General features: G+C 45.9%; 1 protein-coding gene across 5 annotated transcripts in view; it reads right to left on the reverse strand.

Moving 5' to 3' along the window:
- Window positions 1-27,678, reverse strand: part of TRIM33 (tripartite motif containing 33) — a 1,358,766-nt gene that overhangs the window by 53,231 nt on the left and 1,277,857 nt on the right. For all 5 annotated transcript variants that reach the window (XM_069633393.1, XM_069633392.1, XM_069633390.1 and 2 more), the window contains one exon: window positions 1,560-1,712. In XM_069633393.1, coding sequence (XP_069489494.1) covers window positions 1,560-1,712 — 153 coding nt within the window. The remainder of the gene's footprint in view (window positions 1-1,559; window positions 1,713-27,678) is intronic.

A 27,678-nucleotide genomic window follows, 5' to 3' on the forward strand; every position in this document is an offset into this window, starting at 1 on the left:
CATAACATTGTAACGTAGCCGTCGAGATTTTCTTCTTCACAATTTATCAAGAAATCAAACCATCTGAATCTTTTCAATTACCAAGTAAAACTGGTCTGAGGATGACAATATGAGTGAAGTTTGAGCCTTGTATAAAAATCACTTCGACTGTTCCAACATCACAATGTTGTATTTATTCCCCATACCATGGAATACAGCTAAACAAAGACTATGCTGAACAATCCTTTTGGGTCCCAATGCTACTCATATCCTGGTTGCAGCAGGAGAGTACATACTTTAAGTTCAATACCAATTTTTGACTACAATGACTCCAACTCCAAAGGTTTAAGTTCGATAACACTTCTCTTATTGTGGAGAATATAACCTGAACATATAATTGTACACCAGGGGAGTGTTATCACTTTTGCAAGGGTTCCCCTTTTTCCAATGAGCCATCAATACCAAGCAGTAGATATCTGCCAACAAATGATTACATGAACAGCATTTCAAATGCAATAGAATCCACCACAAAGCCGCAGAATTAGATTACAGGCATGGGCATTGCATCAAACGTCCACCCAAGAGCCAGTCTAACAGGGGAATAAAAACATTGACAAAAATGTAGGTTTCAGGAAGCTCAAGAGACATCTAATGCTTGCCGCTGTAAATCCTTGACAAAGGGAACATACAATGCTGATTTTTCACATTTGAACACTTAAATAGGCATACATCTTCAGTGTCAGCCATATTACTAGACACTAACATTTGCCTGCGGATGCAAAGCTGGGACGGGTGACTGCATTAACAATCTAAGCAACCCCTGAACTTGGCTCTTCTACATCAAAGAAGCTTTGGGATGTCTGAATGGTTGTATACACTGGACATCAGAATCACAGGCCTTTAGTTACAAGGTAATAACTCACTGAATGGAAGGGAGAAAGAAAAGTAAGAAACAAAACAAGTAAGGGAAACCAAGAAAGCTAAGGACAAAAGTGAAGAAAGAATGAAAGATGAGAATAAGACAAACTGGACGATAATCCAACCTAGGTGTGACCAAAGTGCAGCTTTGGGTGGAGTACTTGGAAAGGTTTGCCTAGGGCAGAAAAGCCTAAGACCAGCACTGATCAGCGCCTGTGTAGTGCTACAACATATGCAACCAAATATTATGACATACACTTATTCGGGATATCAGCAAACAGAGCGCTCCATTGGCAAACGAGTGACAAGACATACACAGGTTTGTTGGGGCAAAGACCATTAAAAAGATAGACTAGATATTTTGTAAAGAAAGAACTGCTTGTAGTCACCATTGCAGGCCAACAGAAGGGAGGCTGCTGAAAAAAGTGACAGATCTACTACCCGTTATATTTAATTAGTGTTCAAACTGTAAAACTGTTTGACTTCTGCACAGTACGGACTATTGACATTGCACTACTACAGAAATTGTGTTGCCACTGCAGCAAATGTAGTGAAATGTAAAGTAATGTGTTGCCTAGGACTGCTGTACAGATAGATATGCATGTTCTAAAAAGGAGGGAAATAATTCCATGTCAGTATTGCATAAAAGAAGGTTAACATACTTCGTTAAACCTTTCACAGTTCTTAAAAACCAGCCTGACATCAGCAACAAAGTCATCTGGGGTTTCATAGTGCTGCGAATGTTTCTTCTGGAGTTTCTTTTTTACTGTTGAGAGATCCATTGGTTTTTTAATAATTTTATAGTAGTTTGGTATCTGTAAAGAAAATACATTAGGCATTAGAAAAGGCAACCCAGTTACCCAATGTAAATTATATAATTTGACACTTGAACTGAAAAGCCACTACCAATCACAGTAAAACTATGCACATTCTCCAGAATTAATGTCCATGCAATTAAACTAAAAATGCCACAACATTAAAAAATAATCAGAACGCAAAACATTGACATTTCTTTCAACAGACTCCTAAAGTGACCTACCTTTTGTGGGAGAAGATCACCTATGCTCAAAGAGCAATGACTCATCATGTCTTCATTCCATTCATCTTCTATAAAGAGGATGTCCTAATTACACACAGCAAATCATTTGATGACCAATGAAATTGCAAAAGAAGTGACTCTCATACCCTATATACATCATAAAATATTGCAGGCCCAAGAAAGACAAAGGAGGATAAGGATTGGTGGGACAGGATGCAAAGGATGGAAATTGTGGATCCATGAAATGTGGCCTACCTCTACAACTAAAATAACAGTTCCACAAATTGATGACTGCAACAAAGAAATCCTACGGGATACCCATTAAGTGGAATTGGGTGGATAAATCTACTCTAGCATAGAAATAAACTACTCTAGCATTGAAACTGGAGGAGATGCTTGTGTAATCAGCAAACACTTGTGTGTGTTGCGGGAAAGGGCTGCAGCTTTGTTATCCAGTTTTAATACATTTTTATTATGCCCTCTGTGTAACGATAGAATTTTAGCAGACCATTGGGCTGACCTGGAGCACGTTTTATAAAACACTAGTGAGGTGTTAACCTATTCTCCAGGCACATATTCCTGTGTATTTTGTTAACAGGAGATTGTAGTGCCAAACTGGGCATAGAGACACAAGAAATACAGGAGTTCCTCAGAGTTTTCCACTCTGCGTCTAGCCTTCAAATAAGTAGGGACAAAGTGGAAAGGCACTGCTTAGAGATTTTCAATCAATATAGAGTATTCAAACTTAAGGGGTGGGCCACCCTCTAGTCCTCAAGCAGCCACAAGGTTAGTTTCACAAAGTGGCACGACCACCATAGATGAGATCATACATTTAGAAGCTTGGGATAGGGCTGAATTTCCAAGTGGTCCCTAGGAAGTGAACGTGACCACAACCCATTGGTTATGCTTTGGAGTTTGGCAACAGAGGGAGGTAGTGGTTTTGGCAAAAGCCCCGAGTTCGATGAACCGGAGAAAGTATAGGGGCAATAGTAACTGGAACCAGGTTCTAGAGGCTGAGCTCTCAAACTATCATACAGGAGGGTCTATTAGAAGTATAAGTGATCCTGGAGTAGACTGCATTGCCAGAAGCCAGCCTAAGGGATAAACCAGTTTGATGAATGCAAGGAAACTATGTACTAAAGACACTAGATCAAAGCATAAACTAGAAAAAGACAGTGGTTTGACACTTATTGGAGGGAAATCAAAGAACTTCTAAGGGCCATTAAATGTGAGCACAGGGATCCAGAAATAAATCAGTTTATAGACAGATGCTATGGAATTTGTTACGTTAGGAAGGCCAAGTTTCTACAAGAACAATGAAGACACTATGAAGCAGCCCAAAATAATGATGAAAGGGCCTTCTGGAGGATAGTGTTGAACTGTGCCGCAGAACTGGGTAAATGTAACAAGTGCTAATTCTTTCATGCACAAATTCGAATCAGAAAAAATACTACAAAATGAACATTGGCATTCGAAATTGGGCCTTTGGATAAGATATATCGATGATATATTTGGAATATGGAAAGAGACAGAGGAAGAGTTGCTTAATTTCTTTGCATATTTGAATAGCATGGATGCCCGTATACAATTCACTCATGAATACTCGCTTACAAATATCCATTTCTTGGATGTAGACATCAAGATTACCACCTTGGGATATCAAACCACTATCTTTCGGAAACCAACAGATCGGAACAACCTCCTACAACGCCTCAGCTTCCATCAACCGAGCTTCATAAAAAACCTTTCATATACTCAAATGTTGAGGGTAAAAATACTGGTAAGTGACCCAGAAGATTATCAAATGGCTATCCAAGAAATGGGCAAAAAGCTCTTGGACAGAGGATATTCAGAGGAAGAAATAACCGCAGCTCAATCTCGTGTAGCCACCCAGAGCAGAGAAGATTTACTTAAGGTCAATACCAAACAAGAACAGGCTCCACCACTCGTCTTTGTGTCCAAATACTCTCGTCAAAGCAATCGCATTAAGTGCATCATCAAAAAACATTGGAACACACTCCTATGCGATCATCGAGAGGAACACTTGTTTAAAGAAGCTCCCACATTCGCTTACCAGCGGAGTCATAATTCAAAGGACAGATTAGTTCAAACAAAACCAGCCCTGAAAAAGAAACTCACAGCTAAGATTGGTACATTCCCTTGCTTGAATTGCAGCAATTGTGGCTATGTCATAAAAGGAGAGACGATTAAGCATCCCTATACAGGGGAGACAATCAAACTTAAGAACTTTGCTACATGTGACTCACAACGTAATCTATGCGATAAAATGCCCATGTGGTTTGTACTATGTGGGTCAGACACTCAGAATAGCCAAGACTAGATGGAATGAGCATAGATCATGCATAAGGAACCACAATGCTAACTCAGCGGTATCAAGACATTGGGATGCCAGAAAACACAACCTAGCCCAAATCCGTTTTGTAATTCTGGAAGTGGTCTTCAGAAGAGATATCCATGACAATTTTCAAAGGAAGATGGACCAAAGAGAAACCTTTTGGATTGACCGTCTTAGCTCCCTTACTCCAAAGGCGCTGAATGAAGAAATAAACTACATGTGCTTTTTGTAGTACTAATCGGAGAAACCAAACCAACAGATGTTACCAGATTTTGATTTTTTACATGTAAATGTGGACCCTCTGCTCCTTGTCTCTATGGCTCCCTACTATAAGACTTGTGTATTTACAAATACTTTGTTGCAATTTCTTCACTCTTAGATTTAACCTTGCTGCCTCCCTTTTAGTGGTGGAGCCCATCGAACACAGCATGTTTCTTTATATATATTTTTTCCTATAGATCTTGAATTTAAAGTTGACCTTGTCGGTCTCACGTTCAGCTTATAGCTTTAGTATCTTTTCGTTATTTTGCTTATCCAGATCCGACTTGTTTACATATGAACATGTTTCACAGTGACATACCCTTCATAGGTCTACTTTGGACCCTATGTACTAATCTGCATTACAATAGTTATGTGAACCTATAGACATCCGCAACCCCCCCCCCTTTTTTTTAACACTCATTAGACCTAACGTGATTTTTGTCAGGCAACTGTACATCTTCTAGTAACTTTCACTATACCTAACGCGATCTCTGTCAAATAGGCAGCACTGGCGCTACTGTGCATTACTAGATCGCATCGGTAAAGCAATACCAACATTAGCTCACATACTGTATTACATCCATATGTGCTTCTCTTTGCAATGCACAATTTTTCGAAACATGCTTTTGTCCTTTAAGTTCGCACATGCCCGCCCCATGGCTTGCGCCAGGGGGTGGGGCGCGAGGCGTACGTGCTTTGCACAGACCACAACGCCTCGCCCCGTCTCCATGGTTACATTTAAAACAAAGTAATTTCCACCGCAAGCGCGTTGGAAGCTGCACACACGGCTGACACGTCTTACAAGCTGCCGGCTAAGCACGGTTACATACAGATATACTGAAGCTCTACCCTCTGCATATTTTGCGAGGATTACTCACAGTGATAAACTTCTATTTTTTGTAGATCCTGCAGTTGTGCTCACGGACAATATGATCAATGCGCTCTTTGACTTGATTAAGGTATGACTTGCCTTCATGGCGGATACACTGATAGAAGATGCATAACCATTGCAGCAAACTAATTGAAATGCTTTTTGTTTGTTTCCTTTTTATTGTCTACCAAAACGGATGTGGTTCACAAATGGGTATGTGCTTTTATAAACATTTTTGATAATATTTGCTATGCATGTTTTGCAATGCAGCTTGTGATCATTGTTAGAACAGTTATGAGATATCATTTTTTGCAATAATAACGCCCTGATGAAGGTTTTTCCGAAATGCATTGGCACCAGAGTATTATGGGCAATTTCAGATGAATACTCAATGTGTAATTCATACAGATGAACTTTACCAGAAAACATTTCAGAAATGTGCATTAAACATTTTCTGTTAGGAAAACTCATAACTTTCAGAACTTCTTTGGAATAACATTTGGATACTTTTTACAGTAGACTATATATGAGCAACCTTATTGGGGCTAACTGTGAAGCGCCTTTCCTAGCAAAGTGGAGTCACTTTGTTTTTTGGAGATTGTGTTTCAATACGTCCTAGTGCTACAGGACCATTTATGGACTGGCAGCTCCAGGTGAAAATATTTTGAAACACACCTTTGGATCTCTAGGATATTTGATGCAATAATCCTACGTTTTAATTTTCAAGTGGTGCCCTCCTCTCCCTTTTCATTTTTAAATGTAACAAGTTGCCACAATCACCTTGCTCCTCCATAAGCCAATGAACGAAGACCTGTGAATTTGGAGCTTAGAATCCTGTCAACATATATTAAAGACCCCCAAGCATATGGGTAAGTTAGTGTTTCATTTCAGAACAGTCAATGATATGCATCTGAAATACATACATCCAAGGAATGTTGAATATGCTGTAGGCTCACAGAATAAAAGGAATGCCCTTGGACCATGCTCCATCTGAAAATCACCAAATATGAGCCTACTTTTTGGCACCCTCGACTGTCTTGTATTTAAAGGCATTGTCTCAACTGCTGTGTATAGTGCATCTGGATGCATTTCCCACTGCTGTGTATTCTGAATCTAGGTGCATTTTCCCACTACTGGGCGTCTTAAATCCCAGGTGCACTGCAGTGAGCTTTGCTTTTGGGCGCATCTTTCCCAACTCTAGACACCATGCCTCACACATCCCACCTCAGAGCAGCACGCTGGCACTCTAGAAAAATAACTAATGACCCACCTAGCCAACCTCTCACCTCTTCCTCAACCGGCCCACCTTTATTCCCCCCTCAACCGCACATGCAGCCCCTTCTATACCTTTGCCAAAACCCAGTTAAATGCTCCCCTACCCCGAAACCAACCACAGCTGCTACCCACTCACCCAGCCGCAATACAGACCTCACCCCTCCCAACTCAGAGTTGCACGCTGGAGAGCTAGAAATGAAAACAGGCCCTTTCAGCCTTCCTCCCTTTACTCCCCAGCCCCTCCCACCTATCCACCTCCTTGCTTCCACCTCTCCCTTTTCCCACTTCTCCCGCAAATCCCCCCTCCAACTCACACTTCCCATCGCTAGCCCCCCCTCCACTCTCACAAACACCCATTTGGCCGCACGAACGCCACAAAATGGCTGTGTCTCAGCAGGCTCAGAAACCCCACCTCTTCTCCACTGCTCAATCCTAGTTCCCATCTGCCCCCCTCTACTGCACCCAACTCTCCCCAACCAACCTGGTGCTAGCACTACCCCCCCTCAAACCACCGAACCCCCATCTGTCCACCTACTTTCATGCCATCCTTTGTCCCCACCTCAGTCGCGCAACCCTAGCCTGGTCAGGCCCTCCCCCTCTCACATTCCTTCAACACCACACACGCACACACTCCGACCTCAAAATTCACCCACTTCCCCGTCCCCCGGAAAGCACTCTCCTCTTTAGGTGCCTCCCTCTGGAATGGCCTTCCTGCCCCTTTCAAACTTGAACAGGACCACCTGAAGTTACGGAAGCAGCTCAAGACCTTTCCTTTCTCCTCTGTTTTCCCACTCTCTCCTCTGCTGCACAGACTGGTTGCTGTGCTACCCCCAGAGTCTCACTTGGTACCAGGCTCCTCTTTGGACAGTCCCCCGTATAATTCCTTCGTGCCTACTGTGCACTTAGGGGCTGAAACTGCAACCCTACAGTATCCTGCATCCTTGCACCTACCCAGAGCCGCGTGACACTGGATGCACTTACTCAGCTACGCTGCGCCGTGACTGCACTTCCCCTTTTCCCTGGCACTTGCACAATCTGAAGGACAAAGCCTGGTAAGTTTGTTTGTCTCGAAGTCCCTCCCTTGTCTTGTGTACAGGTGCTCGCATATTTGTATGTAATCATTGTATTTTGTGTATACTTTGTCCCTTTCCATTTGTACTTTATGTACTATCTATTCTGTAACCATAAACATGCATATTCTTTAATGCGCCCAGATACCTCAGGGCGCAATATAAATAAATACAATACATACTCATCAATGCCAGGTAGGTCTCCAAAATTAATTTACCACCTTAAACATTATATCAGACGAAAACCCGGACATCCTTCATCACAGACCTGGTTTGCAGACTACTACGAACCTAATGCACATGAGGGCCCCCCCCCCCGAATCCCCAACCCCCCCACTCCTACTTGAAGAACCCTTAGCCGACAGCACCGATTGTGAATAATTGCTTGTAAAATTCCAACTCTCCACATCCACCACCTACAGCTTTCTACTCTTATACAGGCGCCCTGGCTACAACAGGAACTTCGCAGTCTCCCCGAATGAATCACTTCTACCAAATTAAATCAGCATCCTTCGCTCACCATACTAGGAGACTTCAACATCCGGTTTGACACTCCCTCAAACCAGAAGACCCATTCACTCACGGATACCCTAGAAGCCCTCAACTTGAAACAACTCATCCATCTGCACCCACACTGAAAGCAACACCCTAGATAGCAATATTCTGTGCGACAAACCTTATATGCACTCCCTTCGATCCCCTAATCTAGACAGATCACTCCGCAATCACCTTCACCCTCCCGACCACCCAAACCCCCCCGCTCCCCAACCCGGCTCTCCGGATTGCTCTCTCCAACGACTCCCTCCTAACCGAAGAAGACCAAAGACGCCTGCAAACCCTTTGTAACACCGTGACGTGACCACTGCTATCTGACCCAGTTTTCTGTGCGACAAAGGAACTTGCAAGAGGACAACTCCTTCCCTTTGACAGGTGGGAACTACCAGTCCCAAGACAAACTTGATATGAGCCATCTCCCAAGGTCCTATGAGTTTACAGAGCTGCGGAACCCCAAAACCAGGAGACCTGCTGCCCATTTCAAGTGCATCATCGTGGAAAGGCTGAATCCGTTCAAGTCTTTGCTGAGCCCTCAAGGACACTCCAGAGAGAATCTAACTCGCCCAGACCCCCTCAGAGTGTGGGATTACAGGAACCTAAGACTGACCCGGCAAATCACGCCTTTAGTTGGTGCTGCAGAAAACTCCCCAAAAACCACAATGACCAAATAAGTTGATGAAACCGTGCGAGAAATCCTCCCCAGAGACTGCTGCTGAGATCCCGTCCAGTGTCCTGCTTTTCATCAGACCAAGGAATCCGGACATCGGGTTCAGAGATGCTACATCGCAGAGCATCCACCACAAACATTTTCTCCAAACCCAAGGTTCTGTGGGGATAAAGTTATACTTGCCGTATTTCAAAGTCGCTCCAGAGAATTCGAGTGCACATAGAGGATTCCAGGACAACTACCTATTACATCCAGCTCAAGCCGTGGCTTGTGTCCCTTTAGCAAGTCCTTTAACAGTATCTTCTTTCCTAGAGACTAGGAAGTATCCACAGGAACTTATGCTGCTTTTCAACACTTTAAGCCTTCTCGAACTGACTTTTAGCTAGGGTTGCGTTTTGAAATTTAAAAAAGACTTGCTGTGAAGGGAAACTACCTCGAGAACCTGAAGCTCTGCTAGGAAAACACTAGGAGAACACCAACCAACTGTTTCCCTTCCCAAAAATGACTACCCTACTATGTGTCAGGACTAAATGCAATTACAGTATTACTTTGTGGGTGTGCATTATTACCGATAGTATGGTAGACCTGTCAAACTCCTATAACAATTGCACACGTTCAACAACTACCAACTAAGAAGTGGCCTTTTGAAAGTATTGAAGTCTACCTGTGTGTGTTTAGTGTGCCAAGTATTTAACAGTGACTTGTGAAAATATAATAAATATATATTTTAATATAAATGTATGCGTTTCTTTGATGTGCATTACTAATTAGGTGCAGTGTACTTACCTACAGCTTACATCTTCCTCTTAAGATAGGCCAGACTGCTCTGCCACTCTGCCAAGGTCTCTGAGTAGTACAGATTGATACTTAGAGTTTGGGGTGGTGAGGAATCTACAAACCACTGGGAGAGCTTACTAAAGTCTCATCTCCAAGTGGGACTTTAGGAAAACATCCATAACAGCGACCTCTGACTGGAGTTGCATGGGAGGGAACCAGAATCGGGGCGTCATTGCTTAGATGCAGAGGAGCCTCCTGTGGCTTAGGCTCTACCTCTGTACCTTTTATACCCTCTTTGAAATGTTCCAGTAGATTGGCCCTGTGCGTTGGCTCAGTATGGGCACTGGCCTCCTTGGTTATACCCCGTGGAACGTTGAGAACCTTGTTCATGAAAAAAAGAAAAAAAAAACGCCCCTGGCTGGACAAAAAGTTTGGTAGTTATTTGGCCTAGTGATTTTAGAGTCCCATGCTCTTCTTTTGCACTCTTTAGTGCATCCTCTACTGCTTTGCCAAATAGGTTTGGTAGGCATATTTAGAAGTGTGGCTTGCATTTCAAGTTTGAAGTCCTACTGTCTTAACCAGGCATGCCATTTGATTAAGGTGCCCTCCGCTATAATGCGTCCAGATTATTTTTTATGATTGAGTTTGCAACCGGTTTGCCTCCAGTGATGGTTTTAGAGAACCAAGACTTAAAGGGCTCAGGGACGGCATAGATCTGCTGTTGGAGTGATTTCCACACAAGGCAGCTATAACTGGCCAGTAGGGTGGTGTGATTTGAAATTCTTGTTTGAAATGCAGCAGAGGATGCAGCCTTCCTGCAGAGTGTGTAGATGTGTTTACTCTCCTTGTCTGGAGTTGCCTTGTGTGGAAGATAGGAGTGTACCTGCCCTCTTTCTAGTTGTAACGACGTTGGTGCCACCTTGAAATGTATTGCGATGCAAGTGTTAACCACTCGTGAGGTTAGGCATCAGTAGGGATGGCCGGCTGTGTCTTTGCACTGATTGTAGAAAAGGGATAAATTGGGTTACTGCTCTTTTGTCCCCCAGAGTGTCGTCCACAAAGTCTTTGTCATTGTGGACCTCTTCTGGCTCCATTTTAATGAGTTGAGCAGCTTTTAGTAGAAGCTCATTGTATTGAGCTGGTTGTATATAGGGGAGTCCGCTGCAGGCTGATCTTGGTCGTCTGTCGACAACATGATGTAAATGTCTTGAGAGGGGTCTTGACTGTGTGTAGTGAAGACTCAGTGGAAGTGCTGGGTTGAGAGCTGTCCAGTCCCGACACCTTTGAAAGTGGTTCCCCACTATTTCCCAAACCATCCTGTGCAGTACCTTGAGGGTGTCTAAACTCCCCTGGATGGTGATCCATAAAGTCTACCAAGCAAGATTATTCTCATTACCCTGTCAAAACTTTCTGGTGTCCATTCCGTGGGCTTTGGGAAAGGAGATAGTGTAGGAGGTAGATGGTTCCAGAAAAGAAGTTTTTCTTTTATGGTGTAATGCCCTGAAAGGGTATCCTCAGAGGGTGGATAGTCTGTCTCCTGTGTAATGCGTGACTTGTGTCTTGCCCGTCAAAAGACTAGAGGATTGGTGCTTTAGCTTTAAGCAGCGATTTCAGGACGTGTTTTGTAATCAGTTGCTGCATTTTTTAAGCGCTTGAAGAGCGCGCCGAAGATTCTTTCGGTGCATGTTGCTCGGTGCGTGAAACTAGTACCTTTTTTGCAAGAGTGTCAGATAACGCGAGGGCCCAGAGGACAGATTGTTCTCCTTGGACACCACGTCGCCATGAACAGCCGACGACAGTCAGCGTTCAGCTTGGGGTTGTGCATTTACATTAAAAAAAAAAAAAAGCCTCGGCTCTTGCTGCCGTGTGCTTCTCCGTGGCAAGCCCGCTGGCTTGCTTATTGGAGTCGCGGTCTCGCACCTGGGGTTCTGTCAAACCCTCTATCGTTTTCGATATCACTAAAAATGCTGACATCAGATTCATCTGCCACTTCTATGGCGGCCTCGGCCTGCATCCGTGGGCGACCCAACGTTTTGGTACGTCAATCTTTAGGGTCTTGGGTCTGAAAAGCTTGCAGGACTTGCAATGCTTTTCGACGTGATCATGTGGAAGGAAATGGGTGCACACTTGGTGCGTGTTCTTCCAGTGATATTTTTGACCACAAGAAGGGCACCATTTGAAAGGTGTATTTTCCATAGCGGAAGAAAAAGGCAGCACAACGGTAAATGGGAAGGGAAGGTGGAGAAATCGGCATTCTCTTAGAGTATACGACCTTCGTCTGCTCTCCCTACTGTACATGGCCATAGACCGGTGAGGCCTGTGTAGGCCGCAGTCAGTTGAACGAGGGCTTCTCCTCGATGCAGGAGCCATCCGTCCGAAGAATTCTTGCCGGCGGAAGACAAAGGGCAATGAAGTGAAGAACAAATTACTTACCCTTGATAACATTCTTTCAACTGGATGTTCCTCCAACATATTCCTCATCTTTGACATGTAATGTCCAGCTTCAGCTGCTTCGGAAAACTTTTTCGGCAGAGGGCGCATTGCATTGAGTCGATGTCCCTCGAGGGCCTCCATCGAGGGTGATGTCATAAAAGGGCACAAATAGTATGCGCAGTGCCCGTTGGCCTGTGTTCTGTTTTTCCCCTCCTCTTGCAGCAGAGATGCCCATAAATACGGGCATAACAGTACTCCGCCTTGGAACGGAAGCTGTAAAAGCATGGGAAATTCTATAGAGGGGTAGTCTGGGAGGGCGATGAGGAATACGTTGGAGGAGCATCCAGTCGAAAGAACATTACGAGGGGTAAGTAACTTGTTCTTCGAATGGATTGTGTCCTCCAAAGTATTACTCATCTGACAGACCCCCAAAGGAGTATTATGTTTGGAGGAGGGTGTAGAATTAAAGTCTAAGATTTCATGCGTAGAGCAGAGAACTGCATTGCCAAAAAAAAACCATTCTAACCATGGGAAGAATCCAGGTAGTAATATTTTGTAAATGTGTGGATGGAAGACCATGTTGCAGCTTCACAGACGTTTCTAATAGGAACGCCCCTTTGAATGGCTGTAGATGTAGCAATGCGCCTGGTGGAATGAGCTTGCAAACCATCCGAAGGGTCTTTCCTTGCCAGCCTGTAGCACTCGGATATTGCTAAAATTATCCACCTAACTAAGGTCTGTTTGGTAACAGCCTGACCTAGTTTGTGTTCTGTAAACCCTATGAAAAGCTGATCATCAAACTGTATTTTGGATGTTTTCGAAATGTAAAAGCTTAGCGCTCTTCTAGTATCTAAGCTATGAAGTCTTTCCTCCTCCTTACCAGAGTGAGGCAGAGGATAGAAGGAAGGCAGCACAATTTTCTGGCTCAGTTGAAAATCTAATATGATTTTGGCCAAAAACAAAGGTTTGCCCTTCAAGACAACTTTGTCCTTATGGAAGACGGTAAAAGGGTGGCTTAACTGACAGTGCCTTCAACTCGCTCACTCTGCGGCCTGATGTGAGAGCTACCAATAAAATGGTTTTAAAGAAACATTAGGTTTTTTAATAATCTAAGAGGGTGTGTGCAGGGGTTCAGAGGGTGCACACATTAGGACCTTTAAAACCAGATTAAGGTCCCAAACCGGAACCTGGAAAGTAGATGGAAGGTACACATTAGTAAGCCCTTTCAGAAATTGAGTCACCAGTGGGATTTTGAAATAGGAACATTACTCCGAGTGCTTAAAACAGACAGCGCCACCAAATAGCCTTTTATGGTACCAATCTGAAGCCCCAAATTGGCTAAGGATAGAAGGAAGGATAAAACATCTGGTGTTTTATACAGATAAGGATGCACATTATTTGCCTTGCACCAGTTGCAGAACTTGTTCCAACAGCAAAGGTACAAATATTTTGTTGCTGGTCTTCTAGCAGAAAGCAACGCCTCTGTTAGGGAGAATTTTCATTTTAGTGTTCAATTTTTCCCACCTTAGAGAACCCCAGCTCTTTTTGATGAACTTTGGGACTTTGTACTTTTAATTCTGTTTTCTGGGTTTCTTTTGACTTTGGAGTCTGACAAATTCCATAGGCGGCATCTTTACATTGTGAGATACAGCACCTTCAGTGAAGTGACACAGGGAAGTCTCTTAGATTTCCCAAAGGTTTAAATACCTTCTCTTGGTGAAACTACTGTTTCCAAGAGCAGTGCAGTCAAATTGACTTTACTTACATTTTGTAACTTTCTAGGCACGGCACACACTATCTTACAATAGGGTGCTGGTGGGGTTACTTAGTATCCCCCTTTCTCTAGTTTCTCATGTAACATTTTTATGTTACCCTTTCTACAATTAATGGCTGGTGGCAGTGGTTTACTTTTCCCTACCATTCTGTGTTTTTACCACGCGCTGCAATTGCAGCTGCACTAATGCGCCCGTGGGTGCCCATTTTGTCAAAATGGCCTGGTAGGCTTTTTTGCCCATTTCTTGTTGGAAAGGTACTTCTTGAGATTTACTCTGTGCGCCAAACCAGGTTTGGTCGCTTTGTTCGTGTCGTCTTTGGCGGGATTCCCTGGTGAAGCCCGCCTCTGGCTTCAGTGTGTCTGGCAGGGCAGGAAGTGAGGGAGGTGCCCAAAAACTCCGTGCTTAATCCCCTTGGTTACAGGAATGCACCCAAAGGTGATTGGCTGGATGGCTGTCCTTTGAGGATAGCCACCCTGCTGTGTGATAGCCAGGCTGTGAATGATTGGGAGAAACCTGCATAAAAAGGCAAGGCTTTTTGCTTGGAAGGCAGAGTCGACCACTGGCCGAAGGAATCAGAATAAGACTTTGGAAGAGATGCTTGCTGCAACTTCTGGACCGTTGGTTTGCCCGGTGAAGCCCTGCTGCATTGCTGAAGCTCCGAATTCGCCTCAACAAGAAAAGCCCTGCAACAGACTTCTCCCCTTGGGTTGGTGGGACCAATCAACCCCAAAGCAAACTCGTTTGGACATCCTCTCGGAGCTGGCTGTACTTCCATTGCTGCTGCGGGAACTGATTGCCAGGGAGAGGAGTACCGATAGAGTGCATCATTTTTAAGTCGGACCTGAGCTCCAGGAAGATCCTGCAGACTCCCATGAAGCAGGACTGATCAAGCCTGAGCCACCTCAACAGAATGCTGGACCCCAGATGCGGGGAAAGTTCATAAAGGTATCCGAGAACCGTGGTGGTGCTGTTTGCAGTTTCAGCTCCTCACAGCTCTTGCAAAGTGCTGCTGATCTGAAGTTTGCCCATTGCTGCCGCCAACTTTCCATTCGTAGTTCAGGAGTCCCCAGACGTCATCCCTCTTGTCCCCGCAACTGAGGCCCAGGAACACAGGATATGCAGACCTACACAGGGAACAGAAGCCAGCTGGAACCAGTTTTCTTCAAACCAAAAGGTACTGTAAAACTATAGGGACTTGCCTCTGTGTAGCCTTGCTAGTTCTCAGTTGAGTCTTGTCTTGGTTGCCCTTGCAGAGTTGCCCTTCACAAGCCTCCCAGCTTGTGGCCCTAGAGTGATTTCATTTTGTGCAAAGACTTTAAAACATTGTGCAAGACTTTACCTACATACAAGAGGTGCTTCAGCTGACCTAGACCTTTGCTCAACCAACATTGGTTGTCCTGGCTCCCTGAAAGACTCTTAACTCCGACTTTGTGCTTTAACTATTCCCCAGGAAAGGGTTAATTTACTTTGCATTGGAGGGTTCAAAACGTACTCAGTATATATTAATGTCCACAGTGTCCTAGTTATTTAAGTCGCCTCAGGGTGTAGGAAGTGTATGTGCCATCCCAAATGGGTATATACTGATTTATTGAAACTTTGCGTGTGGAGTTCTGAAGTATATTATTGTGTTACATATATTTGCTCCTTTCTAAAGAAGGCTTATTGAACTGGCTGTAAATTAATAAATACTTGTTTAATCAAGAAACCTTGAGTGCAAGTGTTTATTTGGATACTTGTCACTTTGAATCTTTGTGTGATAACCCTAAAGCTCACATTGACCCATCTTGAGATAAGAACGTGTACACCAATTCAGAAACAAGAAAACAATGTGCAAGTTTGTAAGCGAACCGACTGATCTCTTAAAGGACCCAAATGGAAAAGAAATTTTAAAAAAACAAGTGATTAACTGCCGTACGAAATATGTAGTATATGGTATAATTTGCGTATACAAAAAATATACATAGGCAGTAATATTCGAAAATTGGGTACACAAATTAGGGAACATTTGTCAAAAATAGGTAGCCAAGATCAGCGACTACCCCTAGCAGCACACTGGCAGCAACTTCACCAAATGGAAAAGAAAGAGGATCTTAAACTCATTGGATTACAACATCTTCAATTGGGCAAAAGAGGAGGAGGAGTCAGAGAAAGAGCACTCCGCCAGGCAGAAGCCAGAATCATTTGTAAACTAAACAGTACAATAACTGGATTAAATTCAGACAATGAGATGGCGTCATTTCTTTGGACTTTACATTAGACTTGTACCTGTCGCTACAAGGAATTTGGTAATTTCTACTGAAGTGGGAGAATGGAAAAACAGGCTCCCGTCCTTCCCCTCTCGCGCCTCGCCTAAAGGATCACGGCCCAGACACCCGCCACGAGAAGGGTTTGCCCATCTACCAGACGACCAAATACCCTGGTACAGGAACATACGGATGTGTCCATCTGCCTGCCCAGCAGCCCGCCCTGCCCATGCCGATACCTGCGGCACGGATCAACTAGACTAAACCTACACGTCGTTAGAGATGCCATGACGACCTAGCCAACAGTCAGCACACCTGTGCCAATATACACACTGGACACTCCCGCACTACCAATCTACACGAAGAATATACCCAGTGCTATGACGTAGGCGACAGACATACTCACGGACGTGCATCTTTATTATTTTCCACATAGGTTCTCAAAATGCAGAAACGCAAGACGCATCATGAACTCATCTAAAGAGCTTGCTTACGCTTCTCCCAAACCCAGGTGCCATAATGAGAAATATAACGAAGACACGATACTGGTCATAAGACAATATGATAATATAACCTAAAGCGCCTGTGCACCAAACGGTTACACCTATACACCAGGCCTAAGTAGGCCGCAAGCAAGAGCTCCCATGGACGTTGAAAGAACAAAGGTCAGGTTGCTGATCCTGCAGAATGAGCCTGGCGAAAGCAGACAGCCAAGGTCGTAATGTTGCAAACCCACATTCCAAAAGCAGACCATCAAGGGCACGATGTTGCAACCTCGCACGCCGCGCACCAACGTTAAAGTCGCACCTGCAAATTAAACCAGGCACACAGTGAAAAAACAATATTAATTGTGCAGAATTCTGCCTCAAACACGGTCCCACCTCACGTGACCAAGCCGAACCTGACAGGATGCCAAGCCCAGGAGAAAGAAGGCGTCTGGATCCCTCGTTACAAGACACAGGCAGATACACTTAAAAGGGTCAATGGACATCTGCGACAGTGGGAGTAGTCGGCTTTCCAGCTCATGAATAAGTCCTCACATTGTCTGCACGTACTCATAGTGAACCATTTTTGCAAATGACAGGTACACCGAGAGCTGGGAACAGCGATGGTCCCAGGCTGGGACGCTCGCGGGCGCACCAATCAGAACATGGGGCTCTTATCACTGACACCATTAACATTAACCAATCATCAGGAGTCTTCATGTAACAATTCTCATGTATCTAATTGTAGGGGCAACCCAGATATATCACCTGACTAACCCTTGTCCACTAATATTGTTCTCTATACGTATGCTATACTAACCCTACCACTCGAGCAACCAATTAAGAGTGGCGATAGGTTTTTTGCTAACTTTCTAAGGTGACGCAAGTAGCGCGTCATACCAAGGTAAAAAGGGCCTGCGAGCCCACGATTGTGTGTGTATCAGGACGGACGCATACGATCCTTGACCCATGCCTGCCGTTTTTGTATAATAAACAGCAGAGTCACCTTGCTTCTTGTGTGTGTCTCATACTCTATCTCTTCTGGGATATACGGGAGGAGTTGGGGCCTCCCTGCCCGGAGGTCTGCGGACGGCCCGGCCGACCCCGGCAGAATTTCCCCCCCCACACTGCCTTTACAGACACTAATTAATAGAATGTGTTTTGAGTGACTTAATTAACAGATACTAATGAACCATTTACGTTATTCTTAATAAGTATGTATCTGAGAATTTCAAAAATTATGCATTATTTTTTACCAAATATTGTATGTTACAGTGAAGAAATGAGGTTCATAATAATGCTGTCACACACATAAAACTATCGATATCTTTGGGTTCACATTCAAATGTTTCAAGTACTAGGTATGTGCACCGCATAACCTGCTAACAGCTGTAGGGCTTCACCTTCCCAAAATATGGCATCCGCGATAAGCCGGGCGCTTTAGTAGAAACAAAGTAAGGACGCAAGTATTGTCCGTTGCATAGGCAACATACAGAGGCGATTTAAAATTACCAGCGCGAGATCAGTACGCAAAGAGCAGCGCCAATGCGAGGGACGCCGGAGTGCTTATTACGGAGGTAAGAGACCAACTATGTATTCTAGTGAGTTCTAGAATACGTACAAAGCTAATGATTTAGCCGAAAGGGAGAGCATCAGGATTAGCGCATACGATACATTTTGGTATAGATGGAAATCAGAATGTAAATACAAAAGCCGCGGAAGCGTCATTCAACGGATAAGTGATACGCATTTATGCAAATCTAAACAAGAACAAACACAATGTCGCTAGACTCTAATGGATAAGAACGCCACATTTTTAGCGGGACACGAGCGCACTGCTCTGGAGTCTTTATACATTAGGTCTTAACTTGTGAACACAAGTAAATAAAAAGCAATGTGCCTAATAAGGATGCTTTAGCACATATACACTACTTGTGTGGAAATGCAGTATAGCATAAGCATACTGCTCGTATGATACATCATATATACCATTAAACGCATTCAAGACAGATTATGTATTAGACATTGAACATATACTATGGCATTTATCCACAGGGATTTGACCCTTTTAAATGATCTGAAAAAACCCAACAAGGATTGACAATGCAATAACACTGCAAAGGTAATGTGCAATAGAAGTTGTACATATAGCCATATGAGAATAATATGGTATGGTTTTACTAATGTGTATATTGAATTACGATTGCAATATTGACTATTCTATTAATTTCTCTTTTTTGTCATTTTATTTTTTGACTACCTACCAATCCTCCCTTATTCCAACTCCTAATCTCGGAGTGTTCATGTATGTGTATATGGTTGTCTTAATCACACTAATTGGTTTCTGATTTAACAATGGTAGCACTAACAGCCCCGATTTGAGAAAGGCTTTTCAATAGCCGAAACACGTGTCATCACTAAGTGCAAAGCATTAAAACTGAAGACAATGTTATAATGCACTCTGGCGCATTTCTTGTTTTCTGAGTTGGTGTACAAGTTCTAATTTTCAAGGGGGTTCTATAGACTTTTCACCACCTAACTGAAGACGTGACAGATTAATAAGATCAACAACAGAAATTTAAAATTATCCATTAATCAAAGTGTCGCCTGACAGACTAGTCTCTCAAAAGAGTCTAATCACTTATGCACCATCTTGAGATAAGCCTGGCTGCTTAGTCACTACCAACTTGTGTAGTATATGCCTATACCAAAGGTTGGGTTAACTATTGCCAAGAGGACAAGGCTGGTGCAGTCTCCCACAGGTTACTGCATAGAATCTTGCCCAACAAACTCCATAAAGTCATCCGGGAGGTCCGAAATCTTTAAATCTCAGCCTTTCAGAAACCAAGCGTGAAGGTTGAAAGTGTTGACCTCTGGATGGAGAACCCGATCCTCCTCTCGCGAGAGAAGGTACTCTTTGTGGAAGACGTATTTGAGGACAGATTGACATGTCCAGAAGGTCCAGGTACACATACACCTGGCCCAATCTGGGGCAATTAGGATCATGTGTTTCCCAAACGTTCTCAACCACCTGATTACATGAGGAATGACGGGGACTGGAGGAAACGCGCACAGAGTGGAAACTCCCAGTCCACCACGAACGAGTCTCCTAGCACTCTTCTTGGAGGAAATTCCCTGGAGCAGTACCTTTTGCACTTCCGGTTGACCTCGGTCCCACACAGATCCACTTGAGGGGTTCCCCAAAGGGTGAAGATCCCTAGAAGGACTTCTTGAGCTAGTTCCCACTCGTGGGGGACTGTGCTCTGTCTGCTCAGAGCGTCTGCCACTGTGTTCTCCTCTACGGCTAGGTGGACTGCTGATAGGGAGATTCCTTCTTCAATTGCCCAGTACCAGAGCTGCATAGCTTCTCTGCACAGTGGTAGTGGCCCTACACCTACCTACTCTCTTGTTGAGATAGTACATGGCCACTGTGTTGGCCGTCATTATCAGCACATTCTTTCGCCGCACAAAGGGCAGAAAAGACTTCAGCGCTAGTCTGATTGCTCTCAGCTCCAAAAGATTGATGTGTAGTTTGGACTCCGATGGAGACCAGCGACCACCGACTGTCAATCGTTGGCATGGGCTCCCCACCCCGCGAGTGAGGCATCTGTCACTACTGGAATCTCCGGCCATGGTTGCCAAAACGGTTCTCACTTCAGAATATTTTCCTCGCAGGCCCACCACAGAAGATCCTGTGAGACCCAGTTAGGATTCTGAAGTCGGTCCGCCACCTTTCCTGATAACTGGCACTATTGTGTTCTTAGAGCCCATTGAAGGGATCTCATTCGCAGGTGGGCCTCTGGCACCAGAAAGATGCAGGATCCCATGAGGCTGAGCAACCTCAAAAAAAAAAAAATACAAAGTAAATAAATCGAAGGCCGGAGGACTTTGGGCACTCTGAAATTTGGTAACCATCTGAAGAATGTCTTGAGCCCTCACCTTGGGTGGTAGGCTCTTTCACAAGGATGTGTTTAGCACAGCTCCGATGTACTGGAGCTGTTGAGAAAGGGTCATGTGGGACTTCTTGTAAGTGAGGGAGAAGCCCAGTTTATGAAGAGAGTGGCAGATGACACATGATCCAAGACTTGTTTGGGAGAACGCGTCCTGATCAGCCAATCGTCCAGGTAGGGAGAGACCTGAATCCCCCTCTCCTGAGATTCATTGCCACTACTGTCATCAGTTTTGTGAAAACCGTTGGGCAGAGGTCAGCCCGAATGGCAGAACTCGAAATTGATAACGAGAACCGCCAAATGTGAACCTCAGGTATTTTCAGTTCTTGAGATGAATTGGCACATGAAAATAAGCATCCTGAAGGTCTATGGACACCAACCAATCCTGGAGTTCGAGGGCCTGAAGGATCTGAGAAAGTGAGACCATCTTGAACTAGTCCTTCCTGAGGAACCTCAAGTAACTTTTTATGTATCAAGTCCAAGATGGGTCTCATTCCTCAGTCCTTCTTGGGGATCAAAAAAATATGGGGAGTAGCATCCACTGTTCCTCTCTGCTACAGGTACTGGTTCTATAGCACCTCTCTCTAGCAGGGTTAACATTACCTGCACAAGGAGCGGATCCGGAATCCACAAAGAGCGGTTCCCCGGTGGACTATTCTGAGGTCTTATAAAAAGGAAGGCAGTAACCATGGGCTATTATTTCCAAAGTCCAAGCATCCGAAGTAATGAGGCGGCTGCTGCAGAGGCTGATGGTAAGGAGGCTGCTGCTTGAGCTGGCTTAGCGCCTCCACCTCGTCCACCATGAGGACATCTTCTCTGGCCTCCGACTGGCCATTCCTCTCGCCCTTCCAACTGGGTAGTAGCGAAAAGATCTACCCCTCCAAAGTTGTCCACTAGTACGAAAAGGCTGAGGTTGTCAAACAGCAGCGTCTAAAGATTTGGCTGCTGTCAGCCTTGCTGTCAAAAAGAAGAGACCCGTCAAAAGGCATGTTGAGACGCCTAGACTGCACATCCGGTGCAAACTAGACTTCAACCACGTAAATCTGTGCATAATGATGCTGGTAGCCATGGATCTGCTGATGCTATCCGCAGTATCCAATCCTGACTGAAGGGATTCACAATTAGCTTCCTTGCCGTCCTTAGTAGCCAAGAAGCCATCTCTTTCTTCCCCTTCGGGAATGTGCTCTACCGCCATAGAAATGCAATCCCACGGGGTATACAAAAATGTTGCAAGGGCACAAGTGGAGTTGGCAGATTTCAGTGCCATGCTCCCTGCAGAAAATACCTTTGTCGCCAATCCATCTACACGCTTGTCGTCCCCATCAGTAGAGATGGTAGGGCACGCTGCTTGTTTTGAAGTAGCTGTAGCTGCCTGCACCACCAGACTCTCCGGAGTGGTGTGTTTTGACAGGTAGTAGGGGTCACTACTGGAGGGCGTTATTCTTTTGTCAGATTCTTAACTACCGGATTGGCGTCTGGAGTGTTTCTAGACACCCTTTTTTGCAATGCCACATGAAAAGGCAGAACAGGGTCAGTCTGAGGACCCTTTTCCAAAATATCATTGAGATCATCTTGTTCATAAGGAGGTGGTGGCCTACTCCACCGCATGTACTCTACTACTTCCGACATGAGTTGCCTGTACGAAGCGTTAACATGTTTGCCAGGCTCAGGTCTTCCATACTCCAGTTTGGGTCAAATATATACTCCATTTGCAGACTGTAAAGTATCACACAAGTCCTTAATTCTGGACACCTCGGATATGAAACACTCTGGTACATTGGGTGTACCACATTGTAACCCAAAAGGAACATCTTCATCAGAGCATTCCTCTTCTTCAAAAATTGGAGCGATTGAAAAAAAATTCCTTCTTGGGAAGAGGAGCATACACTTTCAGGTTTGGAAGTCGTAGGCTTCGACTACGTTGAAGGTTTCTTTATTGCCACCGACAGAGGAGGGGCTCTATTTCGATGGTACAACCGGCGTATGTGGCGCAGCGGGTGTCGAGTACCTCCGAGCACAGTCGGCTCTCGACTCGTAGGTCGAAGGCCTAGCAGGTTGGGGCCTAGGGTATTTTTTCTACCGTCAGTTTCCCCTTCCATCCCTCAAGGCCTTTCCTGTCATGGACTGACACTTGGAACAACTGGACGTATCGAGGTCCTCCCCGAGGCACCACAAGCAGATGCGTTTCGGGTCAGTAGAGACAACTTGGACCTGCAGTCCCAGCATTTTTTAAAGCCGGACTTCGGTGTCGACAGAGTCGATTATGAAGACATTATATTAGAAGAATTATGTAACAAACCGTCACAAAATGGGGCATGCCGAATTTCATATCGAAGCAAATGCTGTTGCAGGAAAACAGAACTGATGCCACCGGGTGCTGTACGTGCTATTTATGCCCTTCGATGACATCACCCTCGATGGAGGCCCTCTAGGGACATCGACTCAAAGCCATCGATGCACAGCGCCACCTGCCGAAAAAGTTTTCTGAAGCAGCTGAAGCTGGACATTATATGTCAAACATGAGGAATACTTTGGAGGACACAGTCCATTCGAAATATAATATTAAACTTAAGGTAATTAAGGCATCTGCCAAGAGAAACTGCAATGTCCGACCGACTATGATGGCAGAAAAAAAATCAATCTGAGCGACCTTGACACGCGAGGACCATGGGTACAGTAGATGTCACATTAGGGATAGTATTACTAGCACGCCCAGTCAAGGTTCCTTTTCGAGTTTCGAAAACAAATCATGTAATACACTAGATGTCGGCGTATGAATAACCTGTGATTTAAGCAGATCTACAAGCCTCAGAAAAAGAAAAAATGTGTACACATAGGTAGTGTCTTTGTTCCTCTCAACATATCTACCTCGTGACTGCAGCGTAAACTCAACCAACTCAAGACACCAACTTAATTGACCATTTTCAGAGGATTAGCTGCTAATGTTTGGTGCACCTGTCTTTGAAGGACGATCTCTTGGGAGCCAGGGTAGAGGCCCTGGGCTGGCAAAACAGTCCTGTTCAGATTTAGGGCCCTGGTGCCCCCATGATACTGGTCACTATTTGAACTACAAGACGGCCACCATTAAAACCCTTAAATCCGTCACAAGGTGACCGATAAGTGTGATCCTGGCAGAGCCCAGGTGAAGGTCTAGAGAGAGGGCTGCTGCCAGGGGGTCAGCACAGAGCAGGATGCCTTGTGATTTGTATTACAAGGGGCACAGGGTGAAGAATCTAGGTCAGCATCAGGGAGGCATATCTGGGGGCGCCTGCATGTCTGTAATGCAAAGAAGCACCTCACATTTAAGGGGGCCAATTTGACCTCCAGTGTATCCACAAAGCTCATGTACGAATAGCAGGTACACATCATGGGAGGAAAGCACTCTCAATTACGGGTCCAATCACCTTATCTGGGACCCAACAATAACAAGACCAGAGACCATGTGGAAGGGCATTGGCTCAAAGTAATGGTAACCAATCACTTGGCATCTCATATGGAGCATGTGGTATGTATGTATATAGGGGGTGCCAAATGAACTAGGGGAATTAATACTGTATATTGCTTGTATCTTGTGTGACAACTTCATTTAAAAAGGTACTGTTCTGCTCTGAACTCACCAGTCCGCTCCATGTCAGTCGGGTTTGAATACACTATACTGACGTGTTATTTTCTTTGCTTGTGCAATCAAACGTTATCCTTGAAAGAGGTGAAACTATCCTTTTCCCTTAGAGATTGTCAATTCCTTGTCTGGTTGCCGGTAGTCCGGGCTACAATAGTTGCATCTCAATTTAATTTTTTCATTAACATGCTCTGGTCTAAAGCTGAGAAATAAACTAGATCCCACATTATGAAAAACAATACTTGCACAGCATGTTTAATCTGGTTTAAATCATATCTAGATCTGTATTTGAATCAGTGGCATAATACACTCACTATTCGCCCCCAATGATAATAAAACACACTGTTGCCACTAATGATTAGGAGTAAATAAGGAACAAGTTACTTACCTGTAACTGTTGTTCTCCAGCATGGGTCTGGCATGGATTCACATGCTCATGAATATTCCCCGTCGTCAGGCTGGGAATCCTCGGTAAAGAAAAAAACAGTATCAGTTTCGTTTCTGATCTGTCTTTCGTAGTAATAACCAATCACTGGTCTCTGCGTCATACTGACCACAGCCAATGACTGCCCTCTACCTAAGCACCGCCTCTGGCAGCCATCTTCAGATTTGGAAGCACGTGAAGTGGCAGTATGACCAAGTGAAGAGCCGCAGAGGGGTAGGCGGGAGGGTTCGCATGTGAATCCATGCCAGACCCATGCTGGAGAACAACAGTTACAGGTAAGTAACTTGTTCCTTCTCCAGCATGGGGTCTGGCATGGATTCACATGCTCATGAATAAAGAATACATAGCAGTACACACTTGCACAACCACGGGAGGTGGCAAAGGCTCAACATTAAGCATTACATCAAACTCAACATTAAGCATCTTACCTCCTCACCAGGCTCACCCCAGGCGAACAGGTTGCGCAGCACTGCTTGGCCGACCCTGGACTCCTCCCTGGAATCCCGGTCGACGCAGTAGAATTTCGTGAAGGTGTGCGTCGACCTCCACGTAGCAGCCCTGCATATGTCCAGCAGGGACACACCAGATAGGAACGCCGTGGTAGCTGCGATCGCTCTGGTGGAATGGGCTCTCGGATGGCCAGGCAGCGGTCGGTTTGCCAACCGGTGACAGTACATGATACAGCTGGAGAGCCATCTGGAAATGGAAGCCTTCGAGAGAGCCTTCCCCTGATTGACAGGTCCAAAGTTCACAAAGAGTTGTGACATCTTCCGAAAACACTTCGTGCGGTCTACGTAGAACTTCAGCGCTCTAGCCACATCCAGCGAGTGCAAAGTCCTCTCAGCCGGCGACGAAGGCGACGGGAAGAACACAGGCAACACCAAGGGTTCGTTGAGATGGAAGTCCGACGGTACCTTGGGCATGAAGGAGGGGTGCGTCCTGAGCACTACCCTCGTGTCGCGAAAAGTCAAGTACGGGGCCTTGCAGGAAAGGGCTTGGATCTCCCCCACTCGTCGTGCGGAGGTAATGGCCACAAGAAACGCTGTTTTCCACGACAGAAATTTCAACAGAGCCGAGTGCATAGGCTCGAACGGAGGTCCCATGAGCTTGGTCAGCACCACGTTGAGCTCCCACGCCGGGGCCGGAGCCTTCACCGGCGGGAACGATCTGAACAGTCCCCTCATGAACTCTTTCACCAGACGATGAGACCACAAGGACGTCCGCCCCGTGGTTCTGGTGTATCGGGAGATCGCAGCAAGATGAATCTTGATGGACGCGTGTGCCAGTCCAGCTTTGGCCAGCGTCAGCAGGTACGGCAGTACTTAGGGAGGCGTAATCCGTAGAGGGTTAATCTTCTGTGCGTGGCACCAGACAGAGAACCTCTTCCATTTGTGTCCGTAGCATTTAAGAGTCGAGGACGCCCTGGCCTTTGCAAGAACCTCTCTGCAGTCGGCCGGTATGTCGTATCCTCCAAACTCTAGCGCTGCAGGAGCCAGGCCTGCAAGTTCAGCAATTTCGGGTCGTGGTGGAGGATGGCGCCTCCTTCCCTGGAGAGTAGATCCGCGTCCACCGGCAGCTTGATTGGCGGGGACGCTGACAAGTCCAGAAGGTCCGGGAACCATATCTGCCTCGGCCACGCAAGTGCGACGAGGATCATCCTGCACCGTGACCTCTTGAGCTGGTTGACGAGCCGGATTAGCAGTGGCAAAGGAGGGAACGCGTAGAGGAACAGGCCCTCCCAGGGGAACGAGAAAGCATCGCCCATGCTCCTCGCCTGGGGAAACCTGCTGGCGAACCTCAGGCACTTGGAGTTCGTCGCCGTCGCGAACAGGTCGATCTGGGGTGTGCCCCACCGTCGGAAGAGGCGATCCACTAGATCCTGCCGTAGCTCCCACTCGTGGCACCAGCGCAGCTCCCTGCTGAGCGAGTCGGTGATGGTGTTTTTTATCCCTGCCAGATGAAACGGCACCAGAAATATCCTTTGGGCGACGGCCCAATGCCACAGGTCCTGCGCCTCCTTGGACAGTGCTGGGGACCTGGTTCCGCCCTGTTTCCTGATGGGATGGAAGGAAGGACCTGAGGGCCCAAAACACCGCACGGAGGCTCCAGGACGTTGATATGTAGGGATTTCTCCGTCGGGAGCCAAAGGCCTCCTGCGTGCAGATTTTCGGTGTGCGCTCCCCACCCTTCCAGGGAGGCATCCGTGGTCACTGTCTCCTGGTGGGCTGGGGTCTGGAAGTCCATGCCCGCCGTCAGATGCGCGCGGGTGCCCCACCACCGGATCGCTCGTCGGAAACTCTCGTCGAGTGTGATCCTTTCCTCGAAGCTGCCCGTCGTTTGGATCCAGCGCGCGTCCAGGAACTCCTGCAACGGGCGCATCCGGAGCCTGCACATGGGAATGAGGTAGATGCAGGAAGACATCATTCCGAGGAGGGACTTGATGGACCTCACCTTGGCGTAGTTCACGGAGAATCCCAAGTCCGTGAGATGTTGGACGGTCCTTGCCGTGTGAACCACAGCGAGCTCCCTCGTCTTGGCTCGGATGAGCCAGTCGTCCAGGTAGGGGTAGACGTGGATCCCTTCGCGGCGCAGCTGCGCCGCCACCGCTGCGAGGCACTTGGTGCACACCCTGGGTGCCGACCGTAGTCCGAAGGGGAGGGCTTTGAACTGGTAATGACGCCCTTGGACCACAAACCTGAGAAATTTTCGGTGCCCCTTTAGGATGGGAATATGGAAGTAGGCATCCTCCAAATCCAACGACGACAGGAATACTCCTTCCTCCAGCTGACCCAGGACGTGCTGGAGGGTGACCATCCGGAACTTTTGCGCCTTGATGAACTTGTTCAGACGTCGCAGGTCCAGGATGGGGGCGCCATCCCCCCGTCGTCTTCTTCACGAGGAAGTATCTCGAGTAAACTCCGGAGCCCCGAAGCCTCTTTGGGATGAGTTCGATGGCGCCC

Source organism: Ambystoma mexicanum, chromosome 13 (genome assembly GCF_040938575.1).
Source record: "Ambystoma mexicanum isolate Mex_15411 chromosome 13, UKY_AmexF1_1, whole genome shotgun sequence".
Lineage (NCBI taxonomy): Eukaryota > Metazoa > Chordata > Amphibia > Caudata > Ambystomatidae > Ambystoma > Ambystoma mexicanum.